General features: G+C 49.3%; 1 protein-coding gene across 3 annotated transcripts in view; it reads right to left on the minus strand.

The window, feature by feature from the left end:
- Positions 1-12,799: 12,799 nt before the first annotated feature.
- KIAA0753 (KIAA0753 ortholog) overlaps positions 12,800-16,600 on the minus strand; it is a 58,022-nt gene continuing 54,221 nt past the window's right edge. For 2 of the 3 annotated variants that reach the window (XM_074388532.1, XM_074388531.1), the window contains exon 18: positions 12,802-16,142. In XM_074388532.1, the coding sequence (XP_074244633.1) occupies positions 16,025-16,142 (118 nt within the window). In that variant the 3' untranslated portion in view covers positions 12,802-16,024. Of the gene's footprint in view, positions 16,143-16,600 lie in introns of all 3 variants that reach the window. The other variant, XM_010341957.3, reaches the window with a different exon arrangement.

Genomic DNA, 16,600 nt, shown 5'->3' on the forward strand with positions numbered 1-16,600 from the left:
TTGCTGTCAAGACTTGAGATTGGCCCCAAGCAAGCCCAGTTGTCTTCAATCTACACCCAGACCGAATTAAAATTAGAAACTGGGTGAAAATCTAAAACTCTCTGCAGGATGGGCTCCTTGTGTCGCATTCCTGCAAATCCCCATCAGCATCAGGTGCCCAAGAACAAGCCAATCCAGAGGCTCTGACCTCAGTTGTGTCCCTACCCTGCCCCAGCCTCATACACAATATTGTTAGTTTCTGACAGATTCCAAAACTCAGAAAATCAAACGCAGTGGCAGATGATAAGGCAGACAGATCAAGAGGGAAGAAACTGCCCGATTCCAAATGCAACAGTGTTGGACAAGGGCAGAAAAGTCTCAATGAGATCATGTAAACTGATGATGTAATAGACGGTGACTTTCTCTGCATCTGGTTTACTGACTCCACCTATCGTGGCCCTTGCACCTTCCCCCTGGCTACAGGCTTCCTTGCAGGCTCTTCTACTCTGCAGGGTCCTCACTCTGGAGCCCACTGTTGGTTCCAGCTATGGCTGTGCTAGCCAGGTCCCAACATGGCAGTGTCGGAGGACCCTGAGGGATCAGCTGGATGCAAACCATCTTGATTTTGTTTTAACCTAAGGTGTACATAGTAGGTCATAATAGGACCGGTGTTACGATGCTACCCCATGAGGCATCTCCCCCCAGTCTGGGCACAGTCCATTATTAGTCTGCAAACCCCATTCCATTCCTCCCCTCCAGGTCCACTCTGAATTTGCACATTTCCCAAGCTACTTTCTTTTTTCTTTTCCTTTTTTTTTTTTTTTTTTTTGGTTTGAAATGGAGTCTCACTCTATTGCCCAGGCTGGAGTACAGTGGCGCCATCTTGGCTCACTGCAATCTCCACTTTCTGGGTTCAAGTGATACTCCTGCCTCAGCCTCCTGAGTAGCTGGGATTACAAGCACCCACCACAGTGCCTGGCTAATTTTTTGTATTTTTGGTAGAGATGTTGGCCAGGCTGGTCTCCAACTCCTGACCTTGTGATCCTCCTGCCTTGTCCTCCCAAAGTGCTAGGATTACAGGCGTGAGCCACCACACCCAGCCTATTGTTTTTTTGTTTTTTTTTTTTAGATGGAGTCTCATTCTGGGGTGTAGTGTCGAGATCTCGTCTCACTGTAACCTCCACCTCCCAGGTTCAAGTGATTCTCCTGCCTCAGCTCCCCCAAGTACCTGGGACTACAGGTGCCAGCCACCATGCCTAACTAACTTTTATATTTTTAGTAGAGACAGGTTTCACCATGTTGGCCAGGCTGGTCTCAAACTCCTGACCTCAGGTGATCTGCCCGCCTCAGCCTCCCAAAGTGCTGGAATTACAAGCCTGAGCCACCATGCCCGGGCTCCCAATCTACTTTCTAAAGCTTTTGCCCATCTATGTGTATGTAGAGCGTTATATTCTTGTGTGTATGCATTTGAAACATTACGGAATGTCACCATGGGGACAGCATGTTCTGTTTCTTACTTTCCCCGTCAGTATTGTTTTTTGAGATGAATCCGAGGCAGGCAGATCACAAGGTCAGGAAATCGAGACCAGCCTGGCCAACGTGATGAAACCCTGTCTCTACTAAAAATACAAAAAAATATTAGCAGGGCATGGTAGTAGGCACCTGTAATCCCAGCTACTCAGGAGGCTGAGGCAGGAGAATCGCTTGAACCTGGGAGGCAGAGGTTGCAGTGAACCAAGACTGCACCATTGCACTCCAGCCTGGGTGACAGAGCGAAACTCCATCTCCAAAAAAAGAAGAAAGGAAGGAAGGAAGGAAGGAAGGAAGGAAGGAAGTAAACAAACTAAGTGTCTTAAAATCTAACTTAGGGATCCCCTGGCCAGAACACCCCACTGCCCACTGCCTCTCCTCAGTCTCCCGCAGAGCCAGCAGGGTGGCTGCAGCCTCACTGAGAAGGGATGTCTGCCCTGGGATAGAAACTTCATCTCTCTCCTCCTCCATATTCAAGTGCAGTGGTGCCCACGACAACCCTCCCAGGAGGCAGGGGAGAAGAGTGGGTCATGTGAGCTGAAGTTGGCATGGAAAGACCCAGTGCAAAAACAGAAATAAGCCTTGATGCCCCCCACCCCCCACCCCACTATCACACACGCACATGATGAAAACTCCCTCCGGCTACAGCCCACCCTGCGGAGGTAGAATCTGTGCCATTGACCCAGACCTGAAAGTGTACTGTTCTTGACTCCTAAGAAAGGACCCCCTACTGCAGGGAGCCCAGGCAGCTGCTGAATAAAAGCTAAGACAGTCATCATGGAGAGCAACCCTCCAAGAAAGGGTCATTCTGTCTTTCCCTCCTTCTCCCTGATTCCGGACTTGGAGAAAACCTTCAGGCCTCTGCTGGCTTAAAACTTGAAGGGAAGAAATCCCTTCACTTATAAGGAGGCCATTCCAGTTCTTTAACTCTACCAGCTGGGAAGCTCTTCCTGTTTGCTCTATTTCTCTCCTGCTGTCCAGCAGCATGCTGAGAAAAATAACAATCAGAAGAGTAACAGGAATAGATATTTGCTGAGTGACTATTATGTGCCTGGAAGTGTTTTAAGTGCTTTTCACGTGTTTCCTCCTTTCATCCTTATAGCGACATTAGGAGGGAGGGATTCTTAGAACCATTCCCATTTTACAGATAAGGAAACAGGCTTAGAAAGGTCTTGCAGCTAATAAGTAAGTGGTAGAGCAATCCATCCCACTAATGTCCGCATCCCGCTAATGTCCACGCTCCCGCCTTAACTGCGAGAGAAGAAGATGGGTAAAAATAAGACAGAAACCACACACAGAAAAGCAAGAGGCTGAGGCTCTACCACTAAGTCCTGATGCAACCTCAGGGAATTCACCAAAGCAAGCCCCTCCGTGTCTATACAGGGAGACTGCTAGACTCACCGGTGCCCTAGAGCCTTTGCGGCTTGGCTAGGATCCTATGGTTTTCCTAATCCCTGGGCGAGGTGCCCTGGCAGAGAGAGGAGGTGAGGGAGGAGCTGAGTCAGCAGGATTCTCCAGGGCCCAGAGGCAGCTGCCTCTGCCTGGGCAGGACCTCCTGGGCCTATCAATGCCTTCCTCCTTTGTGGCTGCCAAGCTGGTATCCCGGTCAGATCTCCCCGGGCTGCTAGGGCTATCTATTCATATTGCAATTTGAATGCTTCTGGTCAGAATGACTAAAAGGCTGAATTTTACAAGGGTTTTGAAAGTGAATTGACTCCACTTATTAAAGATATACTAGATTACACGCTGAGTGAAAGGACACTCTGGGGACTCCAGGCATCACAGCCTTTCACAAAGATGGAAACATCCCTTTCTGAGGCGCTCCCAGTAAACCACAGTGGGAGACGTTGTACCAAGCAGGTGCCAATTAAATTACCAGCTGAAGGACACAGTCCATCCAGGAAACATCTTGGTCCAGAAGGGCCACTGGTGAATGAAGAGGCAGTTCCGGAAATCCCCTCTGGTTATTTTATGTAAATCAATTTCTAAAGGTAGGAAGGCAAAGGCAAAAAGAGGAGTTCCAGGGAAGGCTTGACCTTCAGTCATGCAATTTATAAGGCGGAGAGAGAAAGGTGTGAGAGGTAGAGAAAGTGATGGACTGGGAGGGGCACACAACTGCTGTTTGTTTTCAGGTCCAGAACACCTGGGGAGTGAGTCCCAAGTGGGTGGGGGTTTCCTCTGTACAGCCGGGGAAGCTGAATAGCTGGAAGGATTTCCCGGACTTGGAGCCTGGTGGAAGAGGAAGGCCCTTCAGAACGTGCTTATGGATCCAACCCCAGCACCTCATTGTACTGATGGGGGAGCTCAGCACTGGGTAATAGGGGTGTGTGGGGGAGTGGGGGTGTCAAAATCAGGGCATTTGGTGGCACAACTGGGGCTGAAAGAGGATCCAGGCTCCTAACGAAAGGCTCTCTCCTCCCACCCTCCCATGGAGACGTAGGGAGCTGTCCCTGGCTTGTGTCGCTAAGTCTCTTCTCTCTTTTTGTCCCCATGAGAATCAATCCTTTCCACCCATCGCTGTCAAGACAAGCAGCAGCATGGAGCAGGTACATAGACCGCAGTTGCTTGCAGAACCCATAGAAGGTCTGGGCAATGTGTATGCAACACCAGTGCTTCCAACTGTAAGTAATAGATACAGACTCAGTCTCTCCAAAGCAGAAAGGGGGTTTACTGGCAGGCTGTCAGCATCTCAGAGAATCACAGGAGGCTGCAGGGATAGGCTTGAAAAGCAGATGGGGCCTGGTGGGTGGCTCACGCCTGTAATCCCAGCACTTTGGGAGGCCAAGGTGGGCGGATCACTTAAGGTGAGTTCAAGATCAGCCAGGCCAACATGGTGAAACCCCATCTCTACTTTTAAAATACAAAAATTAGCTGGGTGTGGTGGCACACACCAGTAGTCCCAGCTACTCAGGAGGCTGAGGGGGGATAATCGCTCAAACCCAGGCAGCAGAGGTTGCTGTGAGCAGAGATCACACCATTGCACTCCAGCCCAGCCTGGACAACAGAGTGAGACTCTGTCTCCAAAAAAAAAAGAAAAAAAAAAAAGAAAAGAAAAGCAGATGGGAATTGAGGCTGCTGGAACCAGCCAAGAACTAGAAAGCACAGCAGTCACCTTTTAGCAGAAGGACTTTAGTCTGACAGTCACTCTCTTCACTATAGAAACCAGCCCCTGAATGAATGGGTTCTAAAGAAACATCAGGCCAGGCATGGTGGCTCACGCCTGTAATCCCAGCTCTCTGGGAGGCTGAGGCAGATCACTTGAGGTCGGGAGTTTGAGACCAGCCTGACCAACATGGTGAAACCCGGTCTCTACTAAAAATACAAAAATTAGCTGGGCATGGTGGCTTATGCCTGTAATTCTGGCTACTCGGGAGGCTGAGGCAGCATAATCTCTTGAACCCGAAAGGCAGAGGTTGCGGTGAGCCAATATCGCACCATTGTACTCCAGCCTGGGCAACAAGAGCGAAACTCTGAAAAAATAAAATAGAAAAGAAAAGAAAAGAAACATCAATTTTGAATCACTCATTTCAGCCAAGCATGATTAGTCAAACCTGGGACGTGCATGCTCCAGCTTCCAGGAATGGAAGATGAAGATTGGAGTGTTCTGTCTTGGGAGGCAGGGCCCTATACCCATATAATCACATTCCAAGGGCATGGAGAGTGCAATAGACTTCTGAGGGTTGACAATTCTTATGAGGGATTGCATCATGAATTCCAAATTGCTTAAACAGTAGGGGCTGTGTCATCGCACCTACCCAGCAATCCCCCCAGAACTCATCCTTAGACCCCTGCCAAAGTTAAGGGTTCCAGAAAGCTTCAGAAGGGTGCAGCTGCTTTTGATTACAGGTGTGTGAGTGAGGCACTTTTCCGGGCCACCTGTGATGGGCACTCCCCAACCCCTACAATGAGGACGTGATAGCATCCTCTGCAGGAAACTGCAGAGAAGGGGCTTGGGGGCGAGGTCTCTCAGATCCATCACCACCCCGTATCCCGCCCCCCGCCTCTCCCCCGAGGAAGGAAGAGGCTGCTAGTCCTCCCATAGAGCTTTTCTGTTGGGGCTGCCACAGGCTGTGTGCTTTTCAATGTTTCGACATTGCAATATTTCATACTTGGGAAGTAAGAACGACCATGATTTTCAGAGTTCTATTTCTTGACATTCTATTTCAAGCTGTGGAAAGTAATACTTAACAAAAGCTTTCTTAGCCTAAGATGAAGTGAGGCTCCACTGGGGGAATTGGATTTCTGCTCCCCTCCGCACACACAGGGTAAGAGTTATTGGACATTCCTAGGGTGGGGGGGATGAGGTTTTCTGTTTTGGTTTGTTTGGGTTTTTTTTTAATGCATCAAAAGAGAGCATGGGCTAAAACAGCAGGAAACAGTGATGTAGCCGAATGAGCACCAGACTGGGAATCAGGAGACCTTAGGTCCAGTCCAGTTTTGCTACTGATTTCCTGTGAGACCTCTTTCCACTCTGGGATTTTGCTCTCATTCACAGAAAAAGGGTAGTAAATCCTTCTCTGTTTGGGGACACTGCTATGTAGATGAACTATTCCAGAGAGGTGGTGTGTTTTTTTAATTTTTATTTATTTATTTATTTATTTATGAGACAGAGTTTTTGCTCTTGTTACCCAGGCTGGAGTGCAATGGCGCGATCTCGGCTCACCGCAACCTCCGCCTGCTGGGTTCAGGCAATTCTCCTGCCTCAGCCTCCTGAGTAGTTGGGATTACAGGTACATGCCACCATGCCTAGCTAATTTTTTTGTATTTTTAGTAGAGACGGGGTTTCACCATGTTGACCAGGATGGTCTCGATCTCTTGACCTCGTGATCCACCCGCCTCAGCCTCCCAAAGTGCTGGGATTACAGGCTTGAGCCACTGCGCCCAGCCCACTGTTTTTTTGTTTTTTAAGACAGAGTCTCGCTCTGTCACCCAGGCTGGAGTGCAGTGGCGCCATTTTGGCTCACTCCAACCTTCACCTCCCAGGTTAAAGCAATTCTCCTGCGTCAGACTCCCGAGGAACTGCGACTACAGGCATGCACCACCACACTCAGCTAATTTTTGTATTTTTAGTAGAGATGGGTTTCATCATGTTGGCCAGGCTGATCTCGAACTCCTGACCTCATGATCCAACTGCCTTGGCCTCCCAGAGTGCTGGGATTACAGGTGTAAGCCACCATTCCAGGCCCCTATGTATGTGTCTTTATTGAGGAAAGGGTCCACAACATCGTCCAGGCTTTTAAAGGGGTCCTGACACTTCAAAATAGCAAGAACTCCAGTTTCAGTCAATTCCTTTGTTTGGATGGGAAACAGGCCCCCTAAGTCAGTGTGAGGAGCCTGGGCCTTGTTCGTGCCTAAGGCTGTGAACAATTATCTGAGATAATTAAGAGTTTTGGCAGCCAAGCCAGCAGCCCCATCCCCTTATGCCCAGGCAGCCTCTGTCACACATGCTGCAGGTCACAAGTGATGGATGCCGGTTCCAGGCCCCAGCCTGGAATGAGGAGTCCACCACATGCCCCTCCAGAGGCTAAACACAATCAACACAGACAGAAAGAGCCCAGGCCTCCAGGCCCTGCCCAGAGTGTCCTCACAAAGACCCAGATGCCTCATTGGCCCCGCATCTGTTTCAAATCCCATGCCTGGGATTTCTTTTTGACATTAAAGTAAATGTTGGCCGGAGAGCCACCTACAAGGGTGACGAAGGCTGCCAGTTTCCCATTGGAGGGTGGGGAGGAGATTCTGCAGGTCTTTGAGGACTGCCAAGATTCCTTCATCACACTGAGCAGATATAAAATCCATTACCAAGAGCTAATAAAGGCGAGGAGGCCGAGCAGAGGACGTGCCCGGCTTGCTGGGAGGGCGCGCACTTGGGCCGAGCATGGCAGGCTCTCCAGGCGCAGCCGCTGGCCCTCCATATCTGCCCCTCCTGCACGCACCTCCCTCAGATTCCCATTGTTCTCCATTCAATCATTTGGGCACCGATTCTTTTTCTCTTTGACTATAAAAGCCCATGCCTGCAGACCTCTCTGCACATTTATTGTGCAGCTAGAATTTATGACAGATTAGATTTCAGAGGAGGGATTGATTACATACAGGGCCTGGGGTTCCCGGTAGACTCCCCCATTTAGAAATGGAATAAAGATTAGAAAGCATGAGCAAGGACAATCTGAGATAAGACTTGCTTTCAAAGGGAGGGAGGGAGGACAGGATGGGGGAAGCTGCCCACTCCTACTCCAGAGCATCTTCCGGAAGCTGGACAAAATTCTTTGCCTGGTGGAGTGATGAGCTGCTGAGGCCACTCCTCACTGCCTCCGATACATTCAGGCTCCTCTGACACAAGACGCTCTCCTGGTCACCGAGATGGGCTGAGACAACAGTGTGGAAGTCTCAGCTCTTATAAATCCTGCCAGCACCTTTACTGTCTAATCACACTGTGTTCACACCTACGTCCTCCTCTTTCAAGACTTCAGGCCTTGAATGAGCATCAACTATCTTTCCAGGTCTAATTCAAATGCCACCTCCTCCATGAAGATCATCAAAACAACAACCCTCACTCAGTAACAGTGAATCGCTCCTTTCAATGTGCAACCACAGGATGCTAGCTTCCCTCTCCTCCCCCTTTTATTTGTGTTCTGCTTTGAGAAGGTCTGTGTCTAAACTCTCTTTGCATTTCCCTTTTTTTTTTTTTTTTTTTTTACTATGTCTAGTAATGGGTATAAGCAATCTTTTTTTTTTTTTTTTTTTTTTTTTTTGAGACAGAGTCTCACTCTGTCACCCAGGCTTGAGTGCAGTGGCACGACCTCAGCTCACAACCTCCACCTCCCGGGTTCAAGCAATTCTCCTGTCTCAGCCTCCCGAGTAGCTGGGACTACAGGCATGCACCACTACGCCAGGCTAACTTTTGCATTTTTAGTAGAGAGATGGGGCTTCACCATGTTGACCAGGCTGGTCTCTAACTCCTGATCTCAAGTAATCTGGCTGCCTTGGCCTCCCAAAGTGCTGGGATAACAGGCATGAGCCACCGCCCCCTCTTTGCATTTCCGTAGTATGTAATGAACCTTAAATGAAGGGTAGTGCAAATTAAAATGTGTCTTATGACCAGGCATGCTGCTTTTTATATGTGCAGCAGCAGTTTGTGCCTGTCCAGTGTGAACTCCTTCTGCTTCAGGTAACAGGGCCCCCATTTTCCTCGGGGGAGCTGCCTGCCCCATGATCTATCAGTCCCTGTAGCTGAGATGAAGCTGATCCGTCCGCTCTTCTGGGGGTGGACATATGACTCCCATCTGACCAATCATAACATAGGGATTCCATGGAAGATGGGCTTGTTACTCAAGTTGGGCCAATCAGAGGCAGGCAGCAGTAATCCAGGGGCATTGGCAGGCCCTCTTGGGGATCACAGGCTTCTTTTCTGCTATGATTGCTAAATAGAAGAAACATCAGGCTGAGGCTGCTGGGCCCATTTTGCCACCACGTGGGGAGAGGCTGCCTAAGAATTATGCCTTTGGGAGGCAGGGGAAGAAGCTAGACAGGAGAGCTGGGATGCTGGCTTTGCTGGAGGCTGGCCTGGGTGCAGCAGAAAGTCATCTGGGGAACAGCACTGCATAGGCACAGCTGGCCCAGGGAGAACCCAGGCTAGCGCTGGTACTGGTACGCCCAATTCACAGTCACCTGGCACAGGCAGCCGAGGCCACAGCACAGCATCTGGCTGCCACCTGACTTGAGGCTTCAGAGCAGAGCCCCAGCTCCTGCCTGGCAGGAGACTCTGAGAGTGGGGTGGTCTGACCAGCGGCAGGCTGGATGCCACGGCCCAGGGAGCAGCGCTGTAGTATGCTGAGAAGAATATAAAATCTGTAATGAGACCTGGTGACAGCCATTTTCTAGATGGGAAATTCTGCACTTTGCTGGGTTTCTGTTTCATCTGTAAAATGGGATGATACTCTGTATTTCTTTCTTTCTTTTTTGAGATGGAGTTTCACTCTTGTTGCCCAGGCTGGAGTGCAATGGCACAACCTCAGCTCACCACAACCTCTGCCTTCTGGGTTCAAGCGATTCTCCTGCCTCAGCCTCCCGAGTAGCCGGGATTATAGGCGTGCGCCACCACACCCGGCTAATTTTGTATTTTTTTTAGTAGAGATGGAGTTTCTCCATGTTGGTCAGGCTGGTCTCAAACTCCTGACCTCAGGCGATCCTCCCTTCTCAGCCTCCCAAAGTGCTGGGATTATAGGCGTTGAGCCCCCGTGCCCCGCTGATACTCTGTATTTCAATGCTAGTGTGATTCAGACAAGGTGATGTAAATAAAGCACTGAGGACATAGCACTTGAGTAGTGGGGTGATTGTTACTCTGTGGGCAGGATTCTGGGCAGGGCCTAGCCCCAGCAGGAGTGTAGCGGCTCAGAATAGCAGACTATGATGGAGTAGCTGGAAACTGAGGCCGCAGCTCAGCTCTGACCTGTGCCGGGCCGTGGAGCATGCCTGTAATCCCAGCTACTTGGGAGGCTGAGGCAGGAGAATCGCTTGAACCTGGGAGGCGGAGGTTGCAGTGAGCAAAGATTGTGCCATTGCACTCCACACTCCAGCCTGGGTGACAGAGTGAGACTCCATCTCAAAAAAAAAAAAGGAAGTGAAGCAAGACATCTCAGTCATCTTTATACGCCCAGAACTAAGCACCGTGCCTGGCAAAGACTGGGACTATAGAAAATATTTGCTGACTTTTTAAAAATGGAGACTGCCCTTATATTTGACATCTGCTAAGATCACCTAGGCCATCTAAGAATCATCTACTTGGGAGAAAGGTCAAACTGTGTGGCTGAATGGAAAAGCTACAAGACTTGAAGTCAAAAGATCCAGGCCGAGTTCTGCTCTGTCCCCCATGCCTGCATGACACAGAGCAAGCCCCTTCATTTCTACAAGCCTCAGCTTTTTCATCTGTGAAATGGGGCTAATGCTTCAACTGGCCTGTAAGGATGTGGTCCAGTTTAGAGAGTTCTGGTGGCACTGGAAACCCTAGAGCAAAGGCGTCCATCCAAGGCAGCCCAAGAGGACCAGTTGGAGTGGGGAGCCAGATGTTAGCCTCAGGGCAGCCAAAGGCAAGGCCGGGAAAAGTGCTGTCGAGTGTCCAGTGTGACAGGCGAGGCGAGGAGAGACACAGGATTGAGAGGCACGCGAGGGCGAAATGGGTGGACGAAGGCCAGGGACACGCTTCGGAACCAAGCCTGTGTGAACAAGCTGAAAGGTTCCCTCTTAGGACATTCTCAATGCAGTCTAATAGGTAACATTTACTGAGCACTTACAGTCTGCCCAGGGCTATTCTAAGTGGTTTCATGGGTAGTTCCCTTAATCCTCACAGAAACCTTGGGTGGGTGCTATTTTTTTAAATTCGCATTTCACGTATTAGGAAACCAAGACACAAAAATCACACAGGAGTTTAACTTGTGGCTCAAATTCTTAATGAGCCGAATCACTTGTTGGAACACAAAACAGGAGTGGTTATAATGACCTAAAGAAAGAATATGTTGAAATGCATTTTATGTATTGTAAAGTGCCAGCTAATACGTGAGATGTTGTTCAATTCAAAGCATTCAGGGAATTTCTTTTGACCTCTAGTAACTCTCCAGAAGCAGCATATTAGATAATCATGGTTAAGAAAAGCCACATCTCTTACTGAGCCTGGCCCTGGAGATGGCACTCTCCCCCAGGAGGTCTTTGGGACCACATAGGGCAGTGGCTGCACAAATTTGGTGGCCAGTTTGATGTCCACGGCTCCCTGGACTCCCTGCTGCCCATGTTCGCTCGAGAAATCAATGTCTGCTGAGGGCTTCCTCAGTCAAATTCAGCTCAGGCTTAAGGAACGCTGGGACTGTAGCGCAGGTGGCAGAGCCCACGTCTGGGATCTGAATGCTCCTGCCCCTCTTGATCACAGCATTTCAGAGCTGCAAGTCTCCCTGGAATTCTCCCCAGTCCATAAGAGTTGCCAGGCATGGATAGAGCTACCTCGTTGCATTGAGGGACTCCTCTGGCAGGTAGCAGGAATGTGCTGTGCTGTGAGCTTCCGGACACAGGCATGGTGACCTGCTGCAGGGCTCTGCAGCCCAGGAGTGGGAGGCCTTAGGCTGACCTCACCAAGACCCACAGTGAAGACAGAGGAACGATGTGTGGGTGGGAGATTCTGGGGAGCCAGGCAGAGCAGAAGGGAAATGCATGACTAAGTTCAGGGAGGGAGGTAGCAAGGAAGGTGGGGGTGGAGGAGGCCACAGAGCAACGCCAGAAGAGGAGAGATCCCAAGTGGAGAGGGTAAAAGGGGACAGGGTGAAGGGCTGCAATGAAGACAAAGGGCCAGCAGTGACCAGAGAGCATTACAGAGATGAGGATGTGGAGGTGGATGGGGTCTCAGCTGAGATAGTGTAACGGTGCTTTTTGATGTAAAGATGCTCCAGAAACAACTGGGGAAGATCTTTGAAGGTTCTCCACAAAGGGATTTGAGGTGTTGAAACGAGTGGAGGGAGGGATAAGACCATGAGACCCAGAGTGTCATGGGGAATGAATGACACCATCAGGAAGAGCGAGGATGGCACATGCGAGTGACTTGGACTCCCCAAGGGGAGGAGCCACCTGTGACGAGGTGGGGGGCTGGTAGGCAGCCTCAGTGGTGGGAATAGATGGACCTAACTCCAGGCCACAGGCAGAAGTCCAGTTGGATGGATGGAAAGCGAGCCAGGGAAAATAGCAAAAGGCAGCAGGTCTGATTCCCGAAAAGGATTTCCAGGTACATGAGGACAAGAACAGCCAAGCGGACTTTAGGGAGAGCAGCAGATAAAGGATAAAGGGGTCATCTGGGAAGGCAGGCACAGGCTTGGGGAGACGAATGGGGAGAGGGGAGCAAGGCCCTGGGCAGGCTGGCAAGAAGGGGGCCCAGCACTGGAGCTGAACCGGGAGGGAAGCCTTAATTCCAGAAGCCAGCTGTGCACTCCAGGTCAGGGAATGATATTGCTGGGTCTGTTGACTGAGTTCACTTGGGCCTAAGCAGGTTCCCTATTTTACTGAGGACTGACAGGAAGCACACAGGGTATCAGGTGGAAGATCCTCGAATCCAGGCCCACATTATTGGGCTCAGTCAACAAGCCAGCCTTGAAACAGATCTGAGATCTCAGCTCCTGAAGTAATGGGGCTGAATGGGGAAAGGCCATTACCTTTCTGCTGCTCTTCAAGAGCCCAGAGACCCAGGAGCCCTTTCACAGGCTGGCGCCTCCCAAAGGGCTCTTCTGTGGTGGTAACAAGCCAATGGTGATACAGACACCCCTGACTTACAGGTTTTGCAGGGAATTCCCACTACTGTCTCACGTTGCCAAAACAAAGAGAGCACCTCTCAGAAACACAAAAGCGTGATGGAAACCTACACTGTGCCGCAGAGAGCACAGGAGACCTTCTGACCCGGACCCTTCCCCTTGCTGTTGGCCCTGGGCTTCCCTCAGACCCTTCCTCCTGCCTTTCAGAACCACAGGCCACAGTGGCGTTCATGCCTCCACTTCCCCCACTCCCCCAACACACACACACACAGAGCCCACCTTCAGGAGAGCAAGAATTGTGAGCCCAGGGAGGAAATGGAGAGAGAAAAGCCCTCCTTTCCTCGCTCTCTCTCCTCCAAACCCCAGCACCAACAGGCAGAAGGAGAAGGGACCACGGTGCTGAAATAGTAACAGAGCATGAGAATAAAGGGGCTTCCAATCACATCCTTCTGTCGTCTTCTTCAGTCCCTGGGCCGCCCCAGCCCAATCCCCAGGAGCACCCTGGCCAAGGCTGACTCAAGGTCAGGAGCAGCATGAGGCTGAGGTACATCCCCTGCTCTAGGAGGAGGAAGCAAGTTCTTGCCATCTGAGCCAGAATTGCAATGGCCACAATACCTCCAAGGTGGGATTATAGTTCTCAGATGGCATTCTATCTCAGGGTCACAAAAGGCCAACATAGGTTTCTGTGGACTGAGATGTGACATACCCCCTGTAGCAAGTCAATCAGTCTGCTTTTTACCTTTCATTAATTCAGAAGAATTTACTGAGTGCCAACGACCAGCTAGGCAGAGTCCCTGCCCTCAAGGAGCTATACAGACTAGAGGTAAGCACAGAAATAGACAGAAATCCCGTGGGACCAAGCTGTGCCGGTGGAGAGCTCAGAGTGCATTTTAACGTTTGTACATTGGGGACGGCTTATGCAGCACAAAAACACTAAACTCATGCATATTTCTGCTTCTGAAAATAGTACACGAATAGGTCGTGAGAAAGCTGGAGGGAATTACACAGCGACTTACGGTCGGTCAGCCCTTGTTCATGAAGAACAAAAATTCTAGATGTCTGGGCTGGCTGCAAGGCGATGAACAGGAACTTTTATATAGTCTAAGGATTTAGCTTCCATTTCCAAATGAAAATGTTTATTTCTTGCAGTATATTTTTGTGTCTTTGGAGAATGCCTTTGGCTGCGGATGTTCGCCATGAGCCAGGGATATGAAGTCGACACCTGAACACTGGGGCTGGTTTAAGCCCCACCCACGTGAGTCAGAGAAGAGCAGATCCACCTGGTGGGAGGAACAGGCGAGGGAATGGGAAAAGCCTGGGCTGGGCCTTTCAGGTGACAGACAGGCTGCAGCAGGAAGTGTGAGGAAAGTGACTGCTCCAGAGGGTGGTGTCCGGCACAGGCTGAGTAGGGAAAAGGAAAGGCAGCAAGACGCACTCAGGTGAACTCTCAAACTTGCGGCAATTATCTTCGTGGGAATAAGTGAAGCCACGATCATGGATCACAGAATACAAATTTGACCAAATGATCTCCTTCTGTGCCTCACTTTACTCATCTATAAGAAGGGAACAATGATGCTATCCATCCCACAGAGATGAGTGAGGATTAATTTAGTGACTACACGGCGAGCACTGAGAGCAATGCTCTAGTATGTGCTCAGTAGATGTTGGCTTTTATTGTCATTTATTTTCTTCTCGGGGGAAGGGGTGGCAAATAATCCACTATACTCATATCACATATAAAAGTATTCTCAGTGGTTTCTGTAAATCACATTTCACTTTGCCTGTGGGAAAAAAAGGAGATGTAAATTATTTCAAATAGAGAGGCACATACTTTAAAATATTGGGTTTATTTTAAAAAATCAGCACAGTACAAACTGCCACACAAATTACTTTACACTAGCAACGACAGGTGCTCCTATGAATTCAAGTACACACATTTCACTCCCCAGATTAAAGACCTTGTAATTTACCTTGAAGCTCTTTACATTCTGAAGTTATACAAATTAAGCAGGAAAACATTAACATTAAATGAAAATCAATTTTGCACAAATAAGTGTGATCAAGCAGCTTAAATCACCTGAATTTCTTGTACGTCGGAGAAAAATCCCAGGTGACAACACTCTACCAGTTCAAAAAAGAGTTCCGTCATTCCCTGGGGAAGTCTCAGGCATTCTTCCCGCACATTTCCTTCACCAAGCCTCAGGCTAAGAATTGAGGGAAAGTCTTTTCGGGCAGTGGCCTGAGTTTCACACACATTCCTTTTTCTGAATTCAGTTTCTGAAAACACAGGCTTTTCTCTTGGCAAACATGATTTGTAAGATGTTGGAGGACTAAGCTATATCGGTTCTTAAGTTTCTTCCTTTCTCGGGGGAGACACGGAGGTCTTCACGCCATCCATCTGTTCTCCACTCCCGCTCGGGGTTCCTTTGTGGTATGAAATGGAGACACTTCTGACCTCATTGGAGACAGGGTGAGCGCTGTACCTTCACCCAGGCACAGCAGAAGGCCTGGTCCTCTCCTGATGTCCTCAAACTTCCTCTGATTTCAGAGAAATTTTTTATACCAGATTGTGTCAACACACGGCAATAAAATATGCTGAGGAATTAAAAATGTGAAAAATCACCTAGGAGTGGAACATTAAGGAAATGTGTGTCTATTACTGTGCACTGACGACAAGTAGACTCCTGTTTGTAATAAGCTGCAGCAGAGCAGAGGTTTGGCCACAGAGCCAAACTGTGCTCCCCCTGAGTCTACAGTCCAGTAGGGGCAGAGGTCCCGACAGAAAATCGTCAAAGATGCAAAACAGGAGCCCGGTGATGGGACCAGCTAGGAGCTGCACTCGTGTTAGCATCGATGCCACTGAGAGTTCAACAGCACACTGAATCCCTATGTGAAATATGGGTATCAATTATCTTTCAAAACATTTTCATCACCAACTGAGCCAGAGGAATGAAGATCATATTTCAGTAGGAAAAGTCCACATTCTGAAAATATCATCATCATCAAGTGGTATTTCTGGGCACTGGTAAGTGTAATACATTGCATGGTACATTTCTAGAACCATTGCCATGACAAAAGAAATGCGAAGTGAGGACGGCCCCCCAGCACTGCCTTCCTCTGAGTGGGCAGCACCTTCTGGGTGGACAGCTGAGGATAAACATTTCCTGTGGGCCAAAACAAAGGGTGGTGCCATCCCTTCTCCAGTGTGACACAGAGGGCCTTGCCTCGAAGAGCCTTTATGTAGCAGCCTCTAAGAATTCCGAGGTGAACACAGCTTCTGCATAATCTTCACACATATCCTGAAGTTCAGCAGCCACGGCACCCAGAGCTTCATCTACCAGCTCTTCTGAAAAGCTGGAAGACAAACAACACGACTAAAGGTATGTACAAGGCTGGGCACAGCAGCTCACGCCTGTAATCCCAGCACTTTGGGAGGCCAAGGCAGGTGGATCACCTGAGGTTAGGAGTTTGACACCAGCCTGGCCAACATGGTCAAACCCTGTCTCTACTAAAAATACGTAAAATTAGCTCGGCGTGGTGGCAGGCATGCCTGTAATCCCAGTTACTTGGGAGGCTAAGGCAAGAGAATTGCTTGAAACCAGCAGGCGGAGGTTACAGTGAGCCAAGATCATGCCATTGCACTCCAGCCTGGGCGACAGAGCGAGATTCTGTCTCAAAATAAATAAAATAAAATAAAGGTATGTACAGCCATATATGGGAGCCATTCTTTTACTCAGCTGTGGAAATTAACACGTCAATTCTGAAATCTAAATGGAAACTGAGAAGGCCAAAAATAGCCAAGATACTTCTAA

Source organism: Saimiri boliviensis, chromosome 17 (genome assembly GCF_048565385.1).
Source record: "Saimiri boliviensis isolate mSaiBol1 chromosome 17, mSaiBol1.pri, whole genome shotgun sequence".
Lineage (NCBI taxonomy): Eukaryota > Metazoa > Chordata > Mammalia > Primates > Cebidae > Saimiri > Saimiri boliviensis.